Below are 17,339 nucleotides of genomic sequence, written 5' to 3' on the forward strand. Positions count from 1 at the left end.
TACATAATGCCCAAAGGCAAACTAAAAACCGCCATTCATGGCTGTGAGGGAGGCTGAAACAACAACACTTGCTCACAAGAGTATTGCAGAAGAGCAGACAGGGACATGTATGTAATAATGTTGAGAAGTTTTACTATGTAGTAATTTGTTATCACCACAGGCCACTGACAGATTACCATCAGGAGTATTTCTTTGTTAAACTCTAGGCACAAATTCAGTTGCTGAAATAATGGTCAGATTTGGGTTCTTTCTTTAAAAAATGTTGTTGTTATTCCTAAACAATGTGATCTATCAGGGACAATCATATTTTACCATTTGCATTATTTACATTTTACTATTGTTTGATAATAATCACCATCTGATCCTTAGTCTCATACATTTATAACATACAGCTGCAATGTAGAGATTAGCCAAATCTTACTTTAATCTAGTCATTGCAAAAATTCAACCAGTTCCATCTACATTAAATGTTTTCTCTGTCCCAAATACCATGGGTGAAACCACAGATCTGATTCAGGCTTTGTGAAACATGTAGACATCAAAACTCATTTAATGACTAGATGGGCCTGAACCACCTATTTCTGCATTTAAAAAATGTGGAGGTCCTCTGAGAAATGCCCTCCGTTGGCCTTTTTGGGTACTGCCCTACAGTTCTTCAAGGAGAAGGACCTTTGGGAATGAAAGAAGCCTTCACACCATACAAACCCAAGCATTAAAAAAAAAAGAGAACATGCTTGATAATGCACCAGAGATGGTAGAAAGGCCTAACGAAGAGGGAAAAGAAACCTAGTGGCAACTGTGGGGGAAGAAAGAACTAGAAGGAGAAAGGGGTAGACAGACCGAGGGGGGAAGGGGCTTTCATTTTGCTGAAACAACATGGAAGTTCACACAGAATTTTCTCATAGTCTTCACTGCTAAACGGACTGCATATTTCGTACAACTACACTTCATAAAAATTTGTATAGCCATAGAAGAGGCATTCTGGAATAAAGGACAGAAGCAATAGAGCTCACTGGGATTTATGCTACACAAACGTGAAAGATGAAAAGGTTGAGCAGCAGTTTTCATATGAGAAGAGTCTAGTTCAAACAACAAAGGTGTGGGAAGTGGCCACATATCAGTATTGGTGGCCTGTACATATACATGTAGGAGTCAACACAGTGATAGCAGTTGTCAGTAGCCACACCATGATCCTTTGAGTGTAGAGTTAAAGATATGTATGGAACTGACTATACTAAAAAAGCTCATATAGAAGATATGCACTATGTAAGGTATTAAGGATGACTGTGAAAAATGCTATTATGTGAACATTCAAAAAAAAAAAGTCATCATTTTTATACTGTCTTCACAACTTTAAGTAGTCAAGTAAGTACTGTCCTGTTCAACATGCTCACATCTGTCTTCCAAATGCTTCCTAAAACTACACCTTGGTATTCTTTCTCACTTTAGATTTTGAAGTCTTTGGGACAGACCTGTTTCTCTTTTATACCCTTCTTTGCAGCAACAATAGTAGATATGGTAGTTTTTCCTATTACATGACTCCATATGGCAAAGCAGCATGAAAAGTACTGTGAGACTGAATAAGATCAGTTGTTGCCACAATCATTACAAGTCAGAAATAAGTGTTATTTATCGATGTTTTTCTGTTAACATTTTGTCTCAAACATGTAACTATGTTATAAAAAGAAGCATCTCTTTCAAACAAAAGTAAAACCAAAAAAAACCCCAAATCTTATCCTTTTCTCATTCCAGAACTTATGCACAGTAAAGTTGTCATAGGCTTCAGTTGAGTCTGGACTGTATCCAAGAAATTTAAGAGATTAATCATGAAAGCAAGCTATCAGATTATCTGTAGGCATAAAATCTGAAGAGAAAACAAAACAGGCAAGTTGTTTGTTTTGAGTAATGCTTAAAACTTAATAAACCACCAATCAGAACAACAATCCACTTACAGAATAAAATGGTCAGAAATGATAATCAAATGTCATAATTTCAAAAATCTAAACTTTAAACTGCTTCAGCTGCTTCAGCTGTTCAGCCACCTTCTTATGAGCAGCAGTGATATTAACATAGGAGAGATTTGTAGATTGTTGGAAGGAACAAGATAGTCTAATGCCTTGGTTTGGTCATAATTAAATTAAATTTTAAAGAGTTTCAGCATTAAACAAAACTGAATGCACTTAAGCAAAAATGATCTGCAAAAGCTTTCAGAAAGAACTAAGTGAGCCACAGAGTACTATAAATCTAAATTACTTCTACTTTCACCTGCAATTATAAAGAATGGTTACTTGAAAGCATGAAAACAAAATACACTCTAAATAACGCAAATAAAAACAATTAAGAAAAAGCAGTCCTGTAATCCATCTTGGCAGATAGTTTTCATGCAATGATAGAAACAAAAAGGTTCATCGTCATGAATAGAGTTAGTTGAAACGTTTCTAAAGATGTATTTCTGCCAAGAACAGGGAAGAGGTTCAGTCTTTACTTAAAAATTCTTACTTTTCCTTTGTCTGGTTTCTACTTCATCTTTCCAGTTTTATGGGCAAAAGAGTGAAAGGAAAAAGGGAGGGATAAAAATTAAAGAAAAGGGGAAAACATTTTTATCATAATTTTTGAAGACATTGTTTCCAAACTGTGAGACAAAATGTATTTGCCAAAGGACCCACCGCACCCACTACATCTGCTTCCTGCACAGAAGACCACAACAGGTAAGCAACCAGAGTACAGCAGTACTTAGGATGGAGAGCCTAATGATGAACACCACATAACAGTCTCAGGCACTACTAACAGTGACACTGAGGCAGTATGACATCCAGCACGAGCCAGATGCTCAAGGTGACTCAGGAGTCCCCAGGGAACTTTGGAGCCCAGGGTTTGTATAAACTGACCCTGTACTGCTTCAGAGGTCAAACTTGGCTGGACACATTGGCAGCATCTCAGACGGTCCCATTCTACTACATATGGGCTTGCCCTCACACCAACAGGCCACAACACCTCAAAGGTATACTGTCCACTTATAAGGGCTACATATAACCAGCACAAAATCATAAGCCCTTTTGTCACCAAACATTTAAAGAAAAGAATGAAACCTGCCAACAGATAAAGTAAGACAACCTGTATAAAAAAGGGAAGGATTGTTTTTTTTTTAAGGATTTTTCCCCCTGTATTACATATATTCCCCATAATCAAAACCGCTGGCTGTAATTCAGCTAGCTTTAAAAACAGATACATTTTTTATTTAGTCAGACAACACTTCTAGTGATCTTACTGCAGTGCAGCAGCCCCTGCCTTGTTTTGCTGGGGAGCACGTGCTTTTTCCCCACAGTTTAGCTGCTGTGTGGACTGGCCTCTTGAAAGTGAAGCAATGATGATATGGCCTCCTCTAAACTAGTCAGAAAGGCTAACCAGCAGTACAGGAGCCACACAGCAGTGATCAAATTGCATTTGCAAGTTGTACATTTTAGCAGTTTCATCAGATAAATTTGTTTTCGTGCCTTTCTGTCAAATCTGTTATTCTTGGGTGAAAGGGATGCAATTACCTGTTATTAATCAAAACTCTTGTGCATCAGGCTAGCAAACAGGGAAGTAACTAGAACTGCTGAATTTGAAATCACTCCTGATCCATGGTTGAGCCCCTGCTGCAGCCTACAAAGTGTGCATGGATATATGAAGGGAAGAGAGAGAGGTGCTCCATCCCCTGGCTTAGCTTTACTCCTTTTTCATCTGATCTTCTTCAATTATGGGTTTGAGCCAAGAGGCCATAAACCCACTTCCACAAACCATTAAGTGAGGTGCAAAGGCATGTCCCATTAGCCAGCTGAGAGGTGGGCTGCAACTGCTCCCAGTCCCTTCCAGCCAGCCTCAGGTGATTGCCTTTCTGCTTCTCCTCTCATCTCCACACGCTCTGCCCTGGAGATGCACGCAGAGCCCTCCCCTGCACAAGGTATAACCAGTTTGATACCAAAGTGCAAGTCTGTGGAACTGAGGCAAAATTACAAAAAGAACAGGTGCTGCAACAGGCCGAGAAGAGGCACAGCCCTGTGCTGCACCTCCCCTGTCCCTCACTCCACCAGTGGGGACTCCTTGGCCCTACAAAGCCCTGCCTGAGCTCTGCCCATCGCTACAGGCACCACCTTCCACCAGCCAACAGCTAAAGGCAGCACCGTGCCCACTCTCTACTTCCACATCATGCTCATGAGGGATGAGTAATTTCCATTTGACGGAGACAGAAGCAATGCGGCAGAGGGGACTTGGCCCAGGCCATCTCCCAAACCTCAGAAGATGCTGGAAGCAGAACTCAGCATCCCTCTCTGTGCATTCTCCTGGCAGGAGTTTAACAATGCTGTTACTATTTAACTTGCTAATATATTCTGTGAGTGCAGTATGCAGTAATGCAGTCCGAAACACCACCTTTAAGACACACAGCCCTTATCTGACTTACTTCTTTTTATTGCACAGATGAGGTAAAGACAGACAGAATATAGGCAGAGAAAAAGCTGCTATGTTGCTAGGAAACTAATTCAGAAAACACTACAGATACTTACAGGGTAAGGTTGAACAACAGTAAGGAGGATTGATTCTTTGCAGCTTCTATAAAAAGAAAAAAGAAGTAAAATCAAGTAAAGGTTCATATGTTTATGCACTACACATAACCAGCTTATTTTTCTAATGGAGAAAACTGCATCAATATGGCAAAATGTTTATTACAATCACTTATCAGAGAATTACAGCAATGAATACCAAAATAACAATGAATATTAAAAAAATAAGTTTTTTTTTCCAATATAACAAACTGAATTGACTTAATTTTGCAGCTTATACTGTAAAATATTTGTTCCATTAGAGACCTGCATCCTCCAATGACGATTTTCTCTAGTAAGAATGGAAAAACATTTGATTAATTCTATCAATGCAATATCTATAGACTACGCATTTATTTTGCCTACTTTACAAACCAAATTAATTTTTTATATCATCTAGCTCTTGTATACTTAATGCAAAATTTATCTGAAGATAGCTGTGTTTTCAAAACAAGAACGAGGACAAAATTTAGCCCCAGACTCTTCTCTAGCTCACCTTTAAAATCCGTAGATGAAGAGTAGTATCTGGTGAATATCCCAGTTAGAATTTTTATTTTTATTTTTTTTACAAAATTGCTAAATAAAGGTTCTCCTTTAAAATTGAACAGCTCTTCTTTAGGAACAAACAAGTGAAAGGAGAAGAAATCAGTAGCTCTCAACCACTTCCCTCCCCCAGAGAGAATAAACTTGATAAGATCAAGTGGTCTAGACAAATGACAAATAAATACATATTTTGTCTATTGACGGGCAGTTCGGACTCATGGATAAGTGGAATAATGAGGAAAAAATGCCAATCACAGTCAATATCTATTGTGTTACATCATTGGACAGAGGGCTTCTGAGGGCAATATTAGCTGTGAAAAAGTCGGGTGCCATTTTGGATGGAGTTGATTTTCTGTTAGTTTAACTACTTTCAAACACAATTAATTGCTTATTTATGTGATTTATTGCTTGGCTAACTGAAGTACAACTGATTTGGCATGCCTGAACTGTTCAACAGTACAAACTAAAATAAATCACGCTTCATTGGTCTTACTCAGTGTCACCTTATACTGCATATTCACACCACCGATGTGCCATTTAAAAGGCAAAAAGCAAGGAAAATACAGGAGAATCCACAAGCCCAGTTAAAAAACTGGTCTGGAAAAGGGACATATTTGATAAAGCCGTCTCATCTCTGAAAGCCAAGTGAGATAGCAAATTCTACCTCTGTCAAAGCCATCAGTCATGCAAGCAGCAAAGTCTGACCAAATATCCCCTAACTAAAGTAAAATTTCTAAAGCTTCAATTTTTACTCCTCTTATTAGATATTTTTATCATTGCATGAAAAGAGTATAGAAAGGCTTTTCTAAAGAATGTATTGAAGGTTTCTGTTGCCTTTCTGTGCTCAGAACAACAGAAAATTAGGTTAGAAAGTTAAAATAATATACTGAGGAGCTGCATGTGGTGAGAATTGAATAATCTGCCACAAAATAAAATTATTTTGTCCCCTTTATATATAATCATAAATACTTTAAGGAATTTCCCACAATTAATTTTCATTTTAATAAAACATTCCAAAGTTAAGCTCCAGAAATGACTTATTCAGTCATGAAACAGCTTTTATTTACAGTGTTCGTATTTGTGAACATTTACAGTCTGTTTTTAAGATCTGTAAGCTACTGATAGCAGTTTTGGAAATCTCTGCAATTACTCTTTATCATTCTCCATTGTTATTCTTGAAGATTTTATAGCGTATAGTCTGAAAGTAGCTATCTCAATTCTTTTTTGCTTAGCTACAGGATTCCCTCTACTTTCTTCTATTCTACCTACCATACTTTTGGGATTCTGAAAATACATGATAAGAAATGTAATGTATTTCACAAATCTCACAGTTGCATCTATACTGTCCATTTCTATCCAATTTCTCACTGCCATATTAATCTAGGCATATGTGTGTTTAGACCGAAAAGCACAGAGGGTTGTTACCTACAGGATAAACCACATCCCTGGGATAAGTACTCCATGCCCAACTGTCCTCTACAATTACTTTCAACACTCTAATTTATGTTTCCTATGAAAAGCAAGATTACTTGCATGCACTACCTCCTGCGGATCAGTTAGTTACCTTAGAGAGTCACCTTTATGAAAGAAAATCGACTTCTAATGAAAATGTTTTTCAGCTGTTCATTACTCTTGGATCAAACCAAGTGTCAGTGTAGGCAACATTCAGCCTAGACTAACAAGGTTTTTAAACCAAAGGGTCATCATATTAAAATGTATTTTGGGTTAAGACTTGCTTACAGGGTAATCACTTGCATTGGAAGGATGCTAGACCTCAGAACATTCACTCAACATTTGAGTCTATAAGGCCATTCAGAGTATCTGGAATCACGTGTGTTTCATACACACAAAGCAGCTGTCAAACACCATTTATAGCCCTTTCATCATCAGACAAAGCTTTTTTTATAAAACACACACAACATATAAAACACAGCACAGTTACAAGATAAATACATATTTAATCTGCAGCATTTTGATCTGCAGTACTCAGCCACAACTGCACCACCCATTCTAAAACCTTCTCAATGCATGATAACAAAACTTCACATCACTTTCTACTTTCACTATTGTTAGAAAATCATATATACCTAAATGATAATCCTTGAATTGCACTGGAGACTCTCCATTGTGACACATATTGTTTTTAACACAACAGAAAAACAATGGAACCACTGACCATGTACTGTGACCTTTACGTTTTATAGCTTAAATGTATGTATGTATGTATAGCTTAAATATATGTATGTTCATATTGACAGCAGAACACACAAACAGCTTAGACTAAATTACATAAACCAGGTACATCACCACATTTAAATGTAAGCTGCTACTTCTAAGCAACTTTGGAAAGATAGTGGCAAAAGCTAAAGGAACAACTGCAGCCTTACTTCCCCTCTGAATTGGCTTTTCTGCTTTCAACCATCTGACTAAAGTAAAAGAAAATAGATATAAATATTTATTTATTTATTTATTTATTTATTTATTTAGACTCTTGTCTACATACTGTTTTCAAAGCCAAACCTTACTCAAGACCAATGATATGCAATTCCAAGCTTTCACAAGACCTGCAGACTTTCTGGGTGCCCTACTATCTGACCAGCTAACAACAGTGCAAAAATAAAATACCATCATGTTTCTCTCATTTCCTGACATTAGAATCAAATGGTGAGAACAAGGCTAAAATATCAAAATTGCAAAGGGAATTTCAGTGATTCATCTATTTGTGCTTTCCAGGCCACTGCACAGTGATTGTATTTGTCCATTCTGCCTACTCCTTACAGATACTTAGGCTGCAACAAGGAGAGAATATAGATGGTTTGAGAAACAAATTACAGCACATTACAAAGGTTAAAGTTGTATTACTAAGTATCAGGCATCTCAGACTACATGAGGCGTTAACATTCTGCTACAATACCAGCCATGACTTTGACTTTGAACTTGCAGGTGGAAATTACTCTCTCTTCTGCTTCCCTTTGAGCTTGAAGTGGGGAAGGAGAGGAGGAAGAAGGGAGTGAAGGACATGTGGGGAGAGTGGCAAAACTCTCAGTTTCTGAACCACATGGAACAACTATCTCTGTTCTTTGCATGTGTCCTGCAGCAAATATTGCATATGAGTATACATAGGGCATATATTAACTGTATTCACTCTTAAGAAATGAGAATGGAAAATTATTGCTTACACTAATCTAAAAAGCTTTTAGCAATTTTACGTATGAGGGCCTTACCAGGTTTCTCTCCCAGTGAAGATGGACACAATAGAAATTGATATATAATAAATACTATTATTTACGGGAATGCAATTTAAGAAAAAATCTAAAACTTGCTTTGAAATGCTATACTTTTTATACTTTTTTTTCTTTGTTATTTCTGGACCCTCTGCTGTGCTTTGTGTCTTACTATTGATGAGGAAGATCTGAATTTCACAATTATGGCGTAGGATGCCACGATTTGCAGTATGTTTCACACTACGTTTTTGAAGTAAGGAAAGGGATGCAAGCAAGTCAAAAACTAACTGCAGAATGTATCAGGTTACCTGAAATACCATATTCAAAGCTAAGGAAAGTAGAACTTAACCTAGTATCTAGGCTAAAGAAGAATTATTCAGCATTTGGATGTCTTTTATTATTATGAAGACTAAGGCAGTAATAATGAACAAAAGACTTTTCATGAAAAAACTAAAGTCACTCTATTGTAGTACATTAAGAATGATTTCAAAAGGATCATTTTGATTTGAGCTGTATATACATTTTTACATAAAACCTGTTCTCTTTACAGTAGTTATCTTCACCTGAGGGAGCTCCAAATTTCACTTCTCCAGACTTCTGTCGTGTGCAATGGCTCCTGTGGAAGTTTGCCAGAGGTATGCCTGAATTTACCTCCAGGGCTAGAGACTTCTACTGGAGGGAACTTGGTGGGACAGAGTAGACTTGTCTTAGCCTTGTGCTTCTTCATTCTTTGCTTTTATTGCACAGCCCCCCACAACATGCCTCCAGGTCATGCAATGGTGCCAACCGCCCTGGGTGGTCTGAGGAACCTTGTCAAGTTGGAGAACAAACTTTTATTCAATGAAACCCATGAAACAATGCAGAGGAATGGAGGAAAGAGGCTATAAGAAGATAATGCATTTCCTGAGGCTTTTTTTTTGTCACAGGAGAGGCAGCATTGTGCAAACATAAACACACAGGGTAACAGAGAACTCCTTCAGCAAGCATCATGGTGTGTATGGTCCTTCTCTCTCCATTTCTGAAGGCAACACAGCAGCATGCAAACTACAGACAAGGTTTCCATGATTCATCTCCTAATAGGAGGGGAGGTAGGGTAATGCTGCATGGTGTATGGATAGCGGAGATGGGATGTGAAGCCAAGGTCTTGCTTTGAGGGTGGAAGTGGACACATGAGGAACAACACAGGAAATGGATGGGAGCCTCAGGTTAGACTCTTTTCTCCAGGGACGACAGTCTACAGAGGTGAAGACCATGGTGTTCAGGTATTATTTCTGGAGATAGGACGAGTGCATTGGAGTCCCTGATTTCAGAAAGCAGAGGGATCACGCTCACATTTGGAAAGCTGGCAGTGGCATTTTCCGCCACTGTTAATGGTAGTACCTGCCCTTAGCCTCACAGTATTTCCCTTCACAGGGAAAATACTCCTGACAATCAAGCAATGTCAACTTGTGAACTCTTGAATCCCATGGTTTAATTTGAATAACTCTGCTACTTCACAAAATCCTTAAAAATTAAGTCTGCTATTAAATCTGCGAGGACTTTCAGTGCCAGTTTGAGTGCCTGAGCCCTAAAAACTGCAAGAATTTAATGCTTGAAATGAAGACTGCTGTATAAAGTTAAAAAAATAAATAAATAAATAAATAGATAAATAAATAAATATATAAGCACAGGATTATTCCTGCACTGCAAGATCATATAGCAGCAGAAACTCAGCTGAGAGAAAAGATACTCTGATTCTAACAGAAATAACTTCAATAATAGCATACAGAAAATTACTGTCAAAGCAAATTGCGTTTTATATAAATGTTCTTTCTTTTAAAGGTCTGGCACGGTGTGAAAGTCAACCTTTAAAATTGTCACAGTCTGCAGCTGGCACTAATTGGAACCCTTGTTGGCTGTCTCCGTAAGGGGCCAAGAAGCAAGTGTGTCTGCAGGCTGAATTACGCTCGCTGTCTCTGACAGAAGTGGTCCCTTCAGATCAGGGCTGTGGCACGCTGGTGGGGTTTCATACAGGAGATGCCATTTTGGATGCCTCTGCTGTAAAGGCTTCAAGAATAAAAAAGACTCCTGCTCTCTAAGATTGTTCATCTGCCAAGCTTTCACATGTACCAAATTCACTGTTTTCTCCTTTATTAGCACTGTGGCAAGGAAAACCTTATGATGAGGAAATTCTTGAACTTCAGTGATTTTGAAGACCTATATACACCTCTAGCCAAAGTACTCCTCTTGTCCACAAACACCCAAAGTCATCTAGTTGCTAATATTCTCAACTATAAGGCTATAATTTTTGTAACTGAGTTACCAAAATGTAAGTCAAACAGTAAATACCTGTGTACACTGTACAAGACTGCCGTGGTAAGACTGCTTGGAAATTGAAACTACGGTGCTGTCTAAAAACCGAGTAATGCCACTTGCAATTCTTTACCAGACAGTGCCTCAGTAGCTCCTTCTTATTACACCAGTCTTCAATTAATTCTGGAGTGCAACTCTGAATATCAGCAATACGCAGAAAACCCTACAGTGATTGGCCCTTCCTTAGGCAGCTGTTTTCCTACTTGGATAGAGACAAGACAGTCTCACTCAGACCTCGAGGAAGAGTAGAGAATTTATTAGGAGTTATTAGCTCTGCAGTTTGCTACTCCAACAGAATCATTATTTGGTTATTTTGGCCACTGGGAAAAGAGGGAGCAGGATGGGCATGTATGTATATCTGATGGAAGGAGACTTTCACCAGCTCAGGCTGTTAGCATGTTACTGCCACACAACCATAGCAGAATTTACTTTACGCAGCATGAAAATGTTATACTCCCAAGGAGAAAAACACAGAGCTTAGTCCCCTATTAATTAATTGTTCAGCTGTCCTCTTCTAATTAGACTTTCTGCACATTAATTTTAAAGGATCAAAGACAGATAAAGTGGGATAACATTGGTCTCTTAGGTCACTCGTCCAGGCCAACGTTTCAGCGCTAGTTTTCCTACCATTAACTGCCAAAGTAGCTTTGAGGAAAAGTTAATCCTCAAAGTACAATAAACACAGCGCAATATAAACCAGCTCCAGGATGGCTCATGAGACATCTTTAGGAATGATGTTATGGAGTTACTAAACAATACTCTCAAAGTAAAATATTTACAGAACAGGGCGGTGTCACTACAGACAGGGATGCATGGCTGCCCATTCTACTCAGGTATATTACATTCATGTAGTTGATTTGGTGACATTTATCCTTTGCAGTAATATATTTATGGAGGACTCCCAGGAACTTGGGTTTTAGAGAAACACTGAGGTTGCACAGCAATATGCACAGAATGATAAATTCTAACCATTCTACAAAATCCAAACCAATGCTGATGTGACAGATTATGCTCTGAAACAATGGCATGAGCTCATATACTGATTCTCCAGTGCAGCCACCAGGGATGTAGCAATGACTACAAAATCTAGTCCAATTGTTCTGTCATTTTCTAATTTCAACTTCCAAAACTGGAGCCAACATGGTCACAGCAAAATCTAATTTGAGAAATGTTAGATATAATCAGAACAGTTTTCTAATTTTCTAAACTTTTGTAAATACATCTGAATGCTCCACTGGAACCAGAATTCATTTACCTGGGACAGAGAAAGAAAAATGCTGGAACACCTTGAGTGCTCTTCTTATGGATCCCAGATGTTCCTCTACTTTATCTGAACTAGACTAAAGGGGCTTTCTAGTGTGGTACAGAATTTTCAGCAGTTGATTATGCATTTTGATCCAGTCACACAGGCATTTGAATTTCTACATCACAGTGGAAACAGATTAAATAACGAAAGTTAAAGGACTGAAGGAAATGATGAGGTAACTTTCCAAGCCATGAAAATTGGTGTTATTCCATTCACTTATCACCGTGCAAAAGAGAGGTTAACAATTTGGTCTAGCAATTGAAAATGATGTTTCAGAGAGAAAACCTAATTCATATAATTCCCATAAAGAAGCCTTGTTGGTTCAATTTTTCTTTTTTTTTCTCTCAGAGATGCAATGTAAATTCACACTTAGGAGAGGAATTCTCTTTTCAAATAATTTCATTTTTAATGTTTCTTTTAGCAGACAGAATGTTATAAACAATCATCCCTTGATTTTATCTTTTTTCCTTCTAGTCTCACTGCAGTGGACCTCTCATGCCCCATGGGAAGGGAAAGTTTTGATTTCATCGATGCTAGGCTACTTCTCTTCATTATAAGTGTCAGAGCAGCATGCTTAAGATGAGGACATCTTGACAATAGGAAACAAAGAATAGAAGAGAAATAACAATTTTCTCAATAGTCACATAAAATGGGAAAAAAAAAATCAGTAGTGAAAGACCAGCAGCTATGGTCATGGTTTGACAATACACTAAATGAGACTTTCTGTGCCTGACTGAAAAAATTGTGGCCACTTGGTGCACATATCTGGACACTGTGTGTGTGAACACTGTCTTATCAGTTCTGGCAGATTCAGAAAGTCGGATAGCTCAGGCTTCAAATAAAGAAGGGATAGTCTTCCTTTCAGCAAATACCTTAAATTTAGCAAAGAAGCCACGAAAAACTTCATGGCACATCTAACAGCTAATTTCACAGAAATGCTACCACATGTGCAGGTTATACTCACTTTAAAACTCCACTGCTGATCAAATGAGCAAGGTGCAGCTCTGCTACCATTAACCATGAAACTAAAGCTAGACTGACAAGTGGCTGCTTATGGACACAATGACATGAATGGATATGCAGACAAGTCACTTGCTCTTAGTGCATCATCTTCTGGAACCAGGCAAAGCAGTGCTGCTCCCTTCAACAACAAAACCCTGCCTTGAGTGGAGATCTTTGCCTACCAAGTCTTGACAAAAGTTAAACAGTTCATTTACTGATATTAATATAATGCAAATATTGTTTTATGATTGCTTCTACTCTCTCAGCAGTCTCCCTCTACTCTGATTTTGTCAGTAGTGGACACATTTCAGACAGAAGGTAGACATGTTATACCATTTTGCATAACGAAGTCCTGGTCTGTCTAGATAGTATGATAGTAAGAGCGCACACACACACACAAAAAAAAGTAATTCATTAAAATGCATTGTCTAATGCCAAAACCTTCAAATAAAAAATACAATGATTAATTTAAAGAAAAAATGGTATAAATTTGATCCTTGCTGAGAAACAAAGAAATCATGCACTCTAAAAACATGTTGCAAAAAAGAATTTGGAAATGAGGAAATGAAATAAAAGACAATTGAAGATGTCAGAAAATGAAGAGAAGTGATATCTATATTAATAAGAATACAAAATAGATGGAGTTACATATTAAAGACAAGGAAAGATCACTAAAAATAAGAACTAAACCTTAAAGGTATTTTTATTATGTGACAGATTAACCATAATTTCTTATGATCACAGCTGCATTTTCATTTGTACTGAAAGCAACAGAAATCATGATACTGCTATTCATAATCTGTACTGCAATGGCATTTTCACTTTCAGGTTAGGACATCGTGTATGTAGCAATGAAAGGTCAGGTATTCATACACATCCTTCATTGCTGCAGCTATTCTATTTGTTGTTTTCCTTAATGCTTTTCACAAAGCAGAACATCAGATACAATTTTGCTGATTAAACATTAACCTGAATCTATTAAATGCTCTAAGAGCATCTTGTTTTAGAGAGTTATCTGAGATTTTATTAATAATACGTAATATTGAAATAGGGCTTTTTGTGTCAGATGTCTTTCACAAACATTATATTAGCTCTAAGTAATCTGGCCAATAAAGAAGAAATTAAGAAGAGGAAGATGCATTCAGAAATGAGATAAAGCTCTTCAATTCCGAGGAAAATTGTATTTTCAAGCATTGTATGATATATTGTTCTCCATTCAATATTATTGTCTTTATTATTCTTCCTTAAGAAAAACACATTCATTCAAAGAGTAAATGGTATTTTTCTTTCAGATGCCTGAACACTATCATTGTGGCTTTTAACTCTTATCTGCTTTTTGAGAACCAGACTATATGATACAATCTAAGAGCATCTTTTTTCTTCACTATGTTTCAAATTATTGTGTTTTAAATAATTAAAGATTGATGGTGATAGCTTTAAGAATAATTGTTCCAACAGAACAAGATTCATTTAATTCCTCATTAAGAAAAGTTTCAGTGGTCAGTGGCTATTTTTCATGGGTTTTATTACTATTCCTTTATCTGCAAGGTTAGACAATTGATGGATACTGAGCTGCAGAGACTAATGCAGAATGATTTTTGCTTACTGCGTCTGGAATAGAAAAATTGGTTGGTCAGATGCCAAAGACATATCTATGTGCCACTGAAGCAGCATAAATCATGGCAAATGTGATTTTATAATGATTTGGACAGGCAGCAAAAGAGCCTACTCTTCTGAAGCTACCATGCACATTACAGAGTAATTCACACAGCAGTTGCCCTGATGTGCAAACCGCTTGACTGTATTTGTGTCCTCACACATTATTTAATATATAGGCTCTGATATGAGGAGAAACTGAGTCAAAATTGTTGACAGCCAGTTAACTACTTGTTTTATTAAATTGTAGTATTTATTGAAAAGTACTGCCATGATTATATGTGAAATACCCAGAATGCGCAAAATTCAAAGGTTCTTCCCTCTTTTAAAAAAACAAACAAACAAACAAAAAACAACAACAACAACAAAACACAACAAAACAAAGGACTATTTATTTATTTACTGTGTTACAATCAATATGACATGGCTTTAAAAATCTGTTTAAGCTCTGTCCAACTTTTCAAAATCATGTTGTTGATTTTCAATTGATACATCTAAATATTGTTGTTGGTTAATTTTAAAAAAAAATACACTATAACACCCTTTATTTTTTCACTTTTCGTATCACAAGAGCTACATAATTAGTTTTACACTTTCCTTGGAGCAAAGGATCACTAATAAAAGTCTCACTGAAAAGTTAAAAGCGAATGTACACTGCACGTGAAAATGGTCCTTAGGATAACTTAAATTACACATGAGCAGAAATCCTTCCATGATAATGGCAAAAAATAATGGGGGAAGGAATGTTTGAGATGGGGAGAAGAAAATTACACTGCAAACACAAACCAAGCATAGAATAATGAATAGTTGCATTCTTATATCCACACAGAAAATGAAGACATAATAATTGCAGTGCAGTTTGGACGTACCAATGCTAGCTTTCGTCTAGATGCTATGGGTTATAACAGCAGTGAAAACATGATGCCACTCTCTTCAGTATTGTTCTTGTCCTCAAGAGAACACCCACGCTTGCAGAGCCAAGCCTATGCTTCTTTACCCGCACTAGCCAGACCAAAGACAATCGGGAAAAACACACCACACACACATGCTGCATTCAGGTCAGCCCCAGCCCACCACCACTGCAGGTCTTCCAAGCTCTGCACTAGAGCAAAAAAGTGAAAATGAACTACTTTCATCACTGTCCTCCCTTGTTCCTTAGAAGCCATGGCTAACCGTCAGGACTGGGTAGAAGGACACTAAAAGATCTCTCTGCTCTTTAGGAAAGCGGTGAGGGGGAGGAGGGAAGCTGTTTGTGGAGGAAGAGCAGAGGCAAAGACGTAACTTGCCACAGAGCTGTAGACAGAAGGTGGTAGGAGGGAAGATGGATATTGGCATGGGGAAAAAGAAAAAAAGGACTGAACTCATGAAATTTGCTAAATGAATTTTATAGCTATTTTCAAAATAATTTATTTTGTATATTTGTATTTTTCAGCTAGATTTTGTGGCTAATCAAATACTAGTTGTTTTTAAATATGAACACATATTTACTGCCCTGAAGAGAGTTATATTTAGAAATCACCTGACAAAGATTATTTGCTATATATGGGGGCATTACACCCTTCATCATCATGATGAAGGTTGCACAAATTGAAAAGCTAGCACAAATCGAAAAGCTAGCACACAAGCTATCCCTGCTGCAGTGTGGTCTGTGTCCGCAGCCTCCCTTTGCTACTGGGCTCCAGCCTGTTTCTTCTGTAGGATCGTAAATCACCCCTGTGAATAGAACAGCGCTGTTTTTTCCAAGCAGCAGAATGAAATTAATGACAATCCTAATACTAGATTTATAGAAGCCTAATTTATCTCGCAATGAAATGAACTCAGCTATTTTGCCTTTTCAGTTGTGGAATCAGTGTGGGGGAAATGAAAGCAGAGCCATCTCTCATCCCAGCTGGTCCATGGTGCAGGCCTCTGCCTCTGCTTTTTTGGCCTGGATTGACAAGATACAGAGTAATACATATAATTTGCCAAATGAATAGTAATGCTGATGAAGATTAAGAACTACTATTGCCAGAATTCTTTTTGAGTCCATTACCAGTAGCCAATACAATAACACTGACATTGTCCTTATGGGTCCCACCCCATCATTTCACAGAGCAAACACTTAGCTTTCTGAGGGGATACAGAGGTAGTATTAGTCTGCTAGAATAATTTATTAAACAAGGAGGAGAATTACCTTTTTTATCAGCAGACCTAAATGTATGTATATTACTTGTAACATAGTTTATCTAATCACGGCAATACTGGGCACCACTGCCATCCAGGGAGGAAGCAACAACAGGGAAACTAGCTCAGGAAAAAGCAAATGCTGCATTTTCTGCTCAGGCAAACTCCAGGAACATCCTAACAGCACAATTTCAGTTCCAGCCTCTCACCTGCCTTTTTTCCTATTATTCTCTTAGCTTCATGCAGTAAGTGAGGCTTATTTGGAGAAATATACTCCACCCAAGAAAAAAACATGTTCAGTGATATATAGTCCTTTATCGAAATCATGGACTGAACAAAAACAAAATTATAAACAGACCATTGCTTTCTGATTCTAAAATAAACAGGGACCAGATGCATGAAAGAGGGAGAGGTTAACAACATATCTGCTGGAGAAAGACTTTGTTTAAAAGTATGTTTTTGTCCTCTGGGATATTAGATCTTCTGTGTACTCACCACTAATCTTGTTCATAA

The 17,339-nt window shown here is 37.5% G+C and overlaps 1 protein-coding gene across 5 annotated transcripts in view; it reads right to left on the minus strand.

The window, feature by feature from the left end:
- Positions 1-17,339, minus strand: part of FRMPD4 (FERM and PDZ domain containing 4) — a 309,707-nt gene that overhangs the window by 29,690 nt on the left and 262,678 nt on the right. For all 5 annotated transcript variants that reach the window (XM_027447684.3, XM_027447681.3, XM_072029389.1 and 2 more), the window contains one exon: positions 4,545-4,590. In XM_027447684.3, the coding sequence (XP_027303485.2) occupies positions 4,545-4,590 (46 nt within the window). The remainder of the gene's footprint in view (positions 1-4,544; positions 4,591-17,339) is intronic.

The sequence above is a fragment of the Anas platyrhynchos genome, chromosome 1, assembly GCF_047663525.1.
Source record: "Anas platyrhynchos isolate ZD024472 breed Pekin duck chromosome 1, IASCAAS_PekinDuck_T2T, whole genome shotgun sequence".
NCBI lineage: Eukaryota > Metazoa > Chordata > Aves > Anseriformes > Anatidae > Anas > Anas platyrhynchos.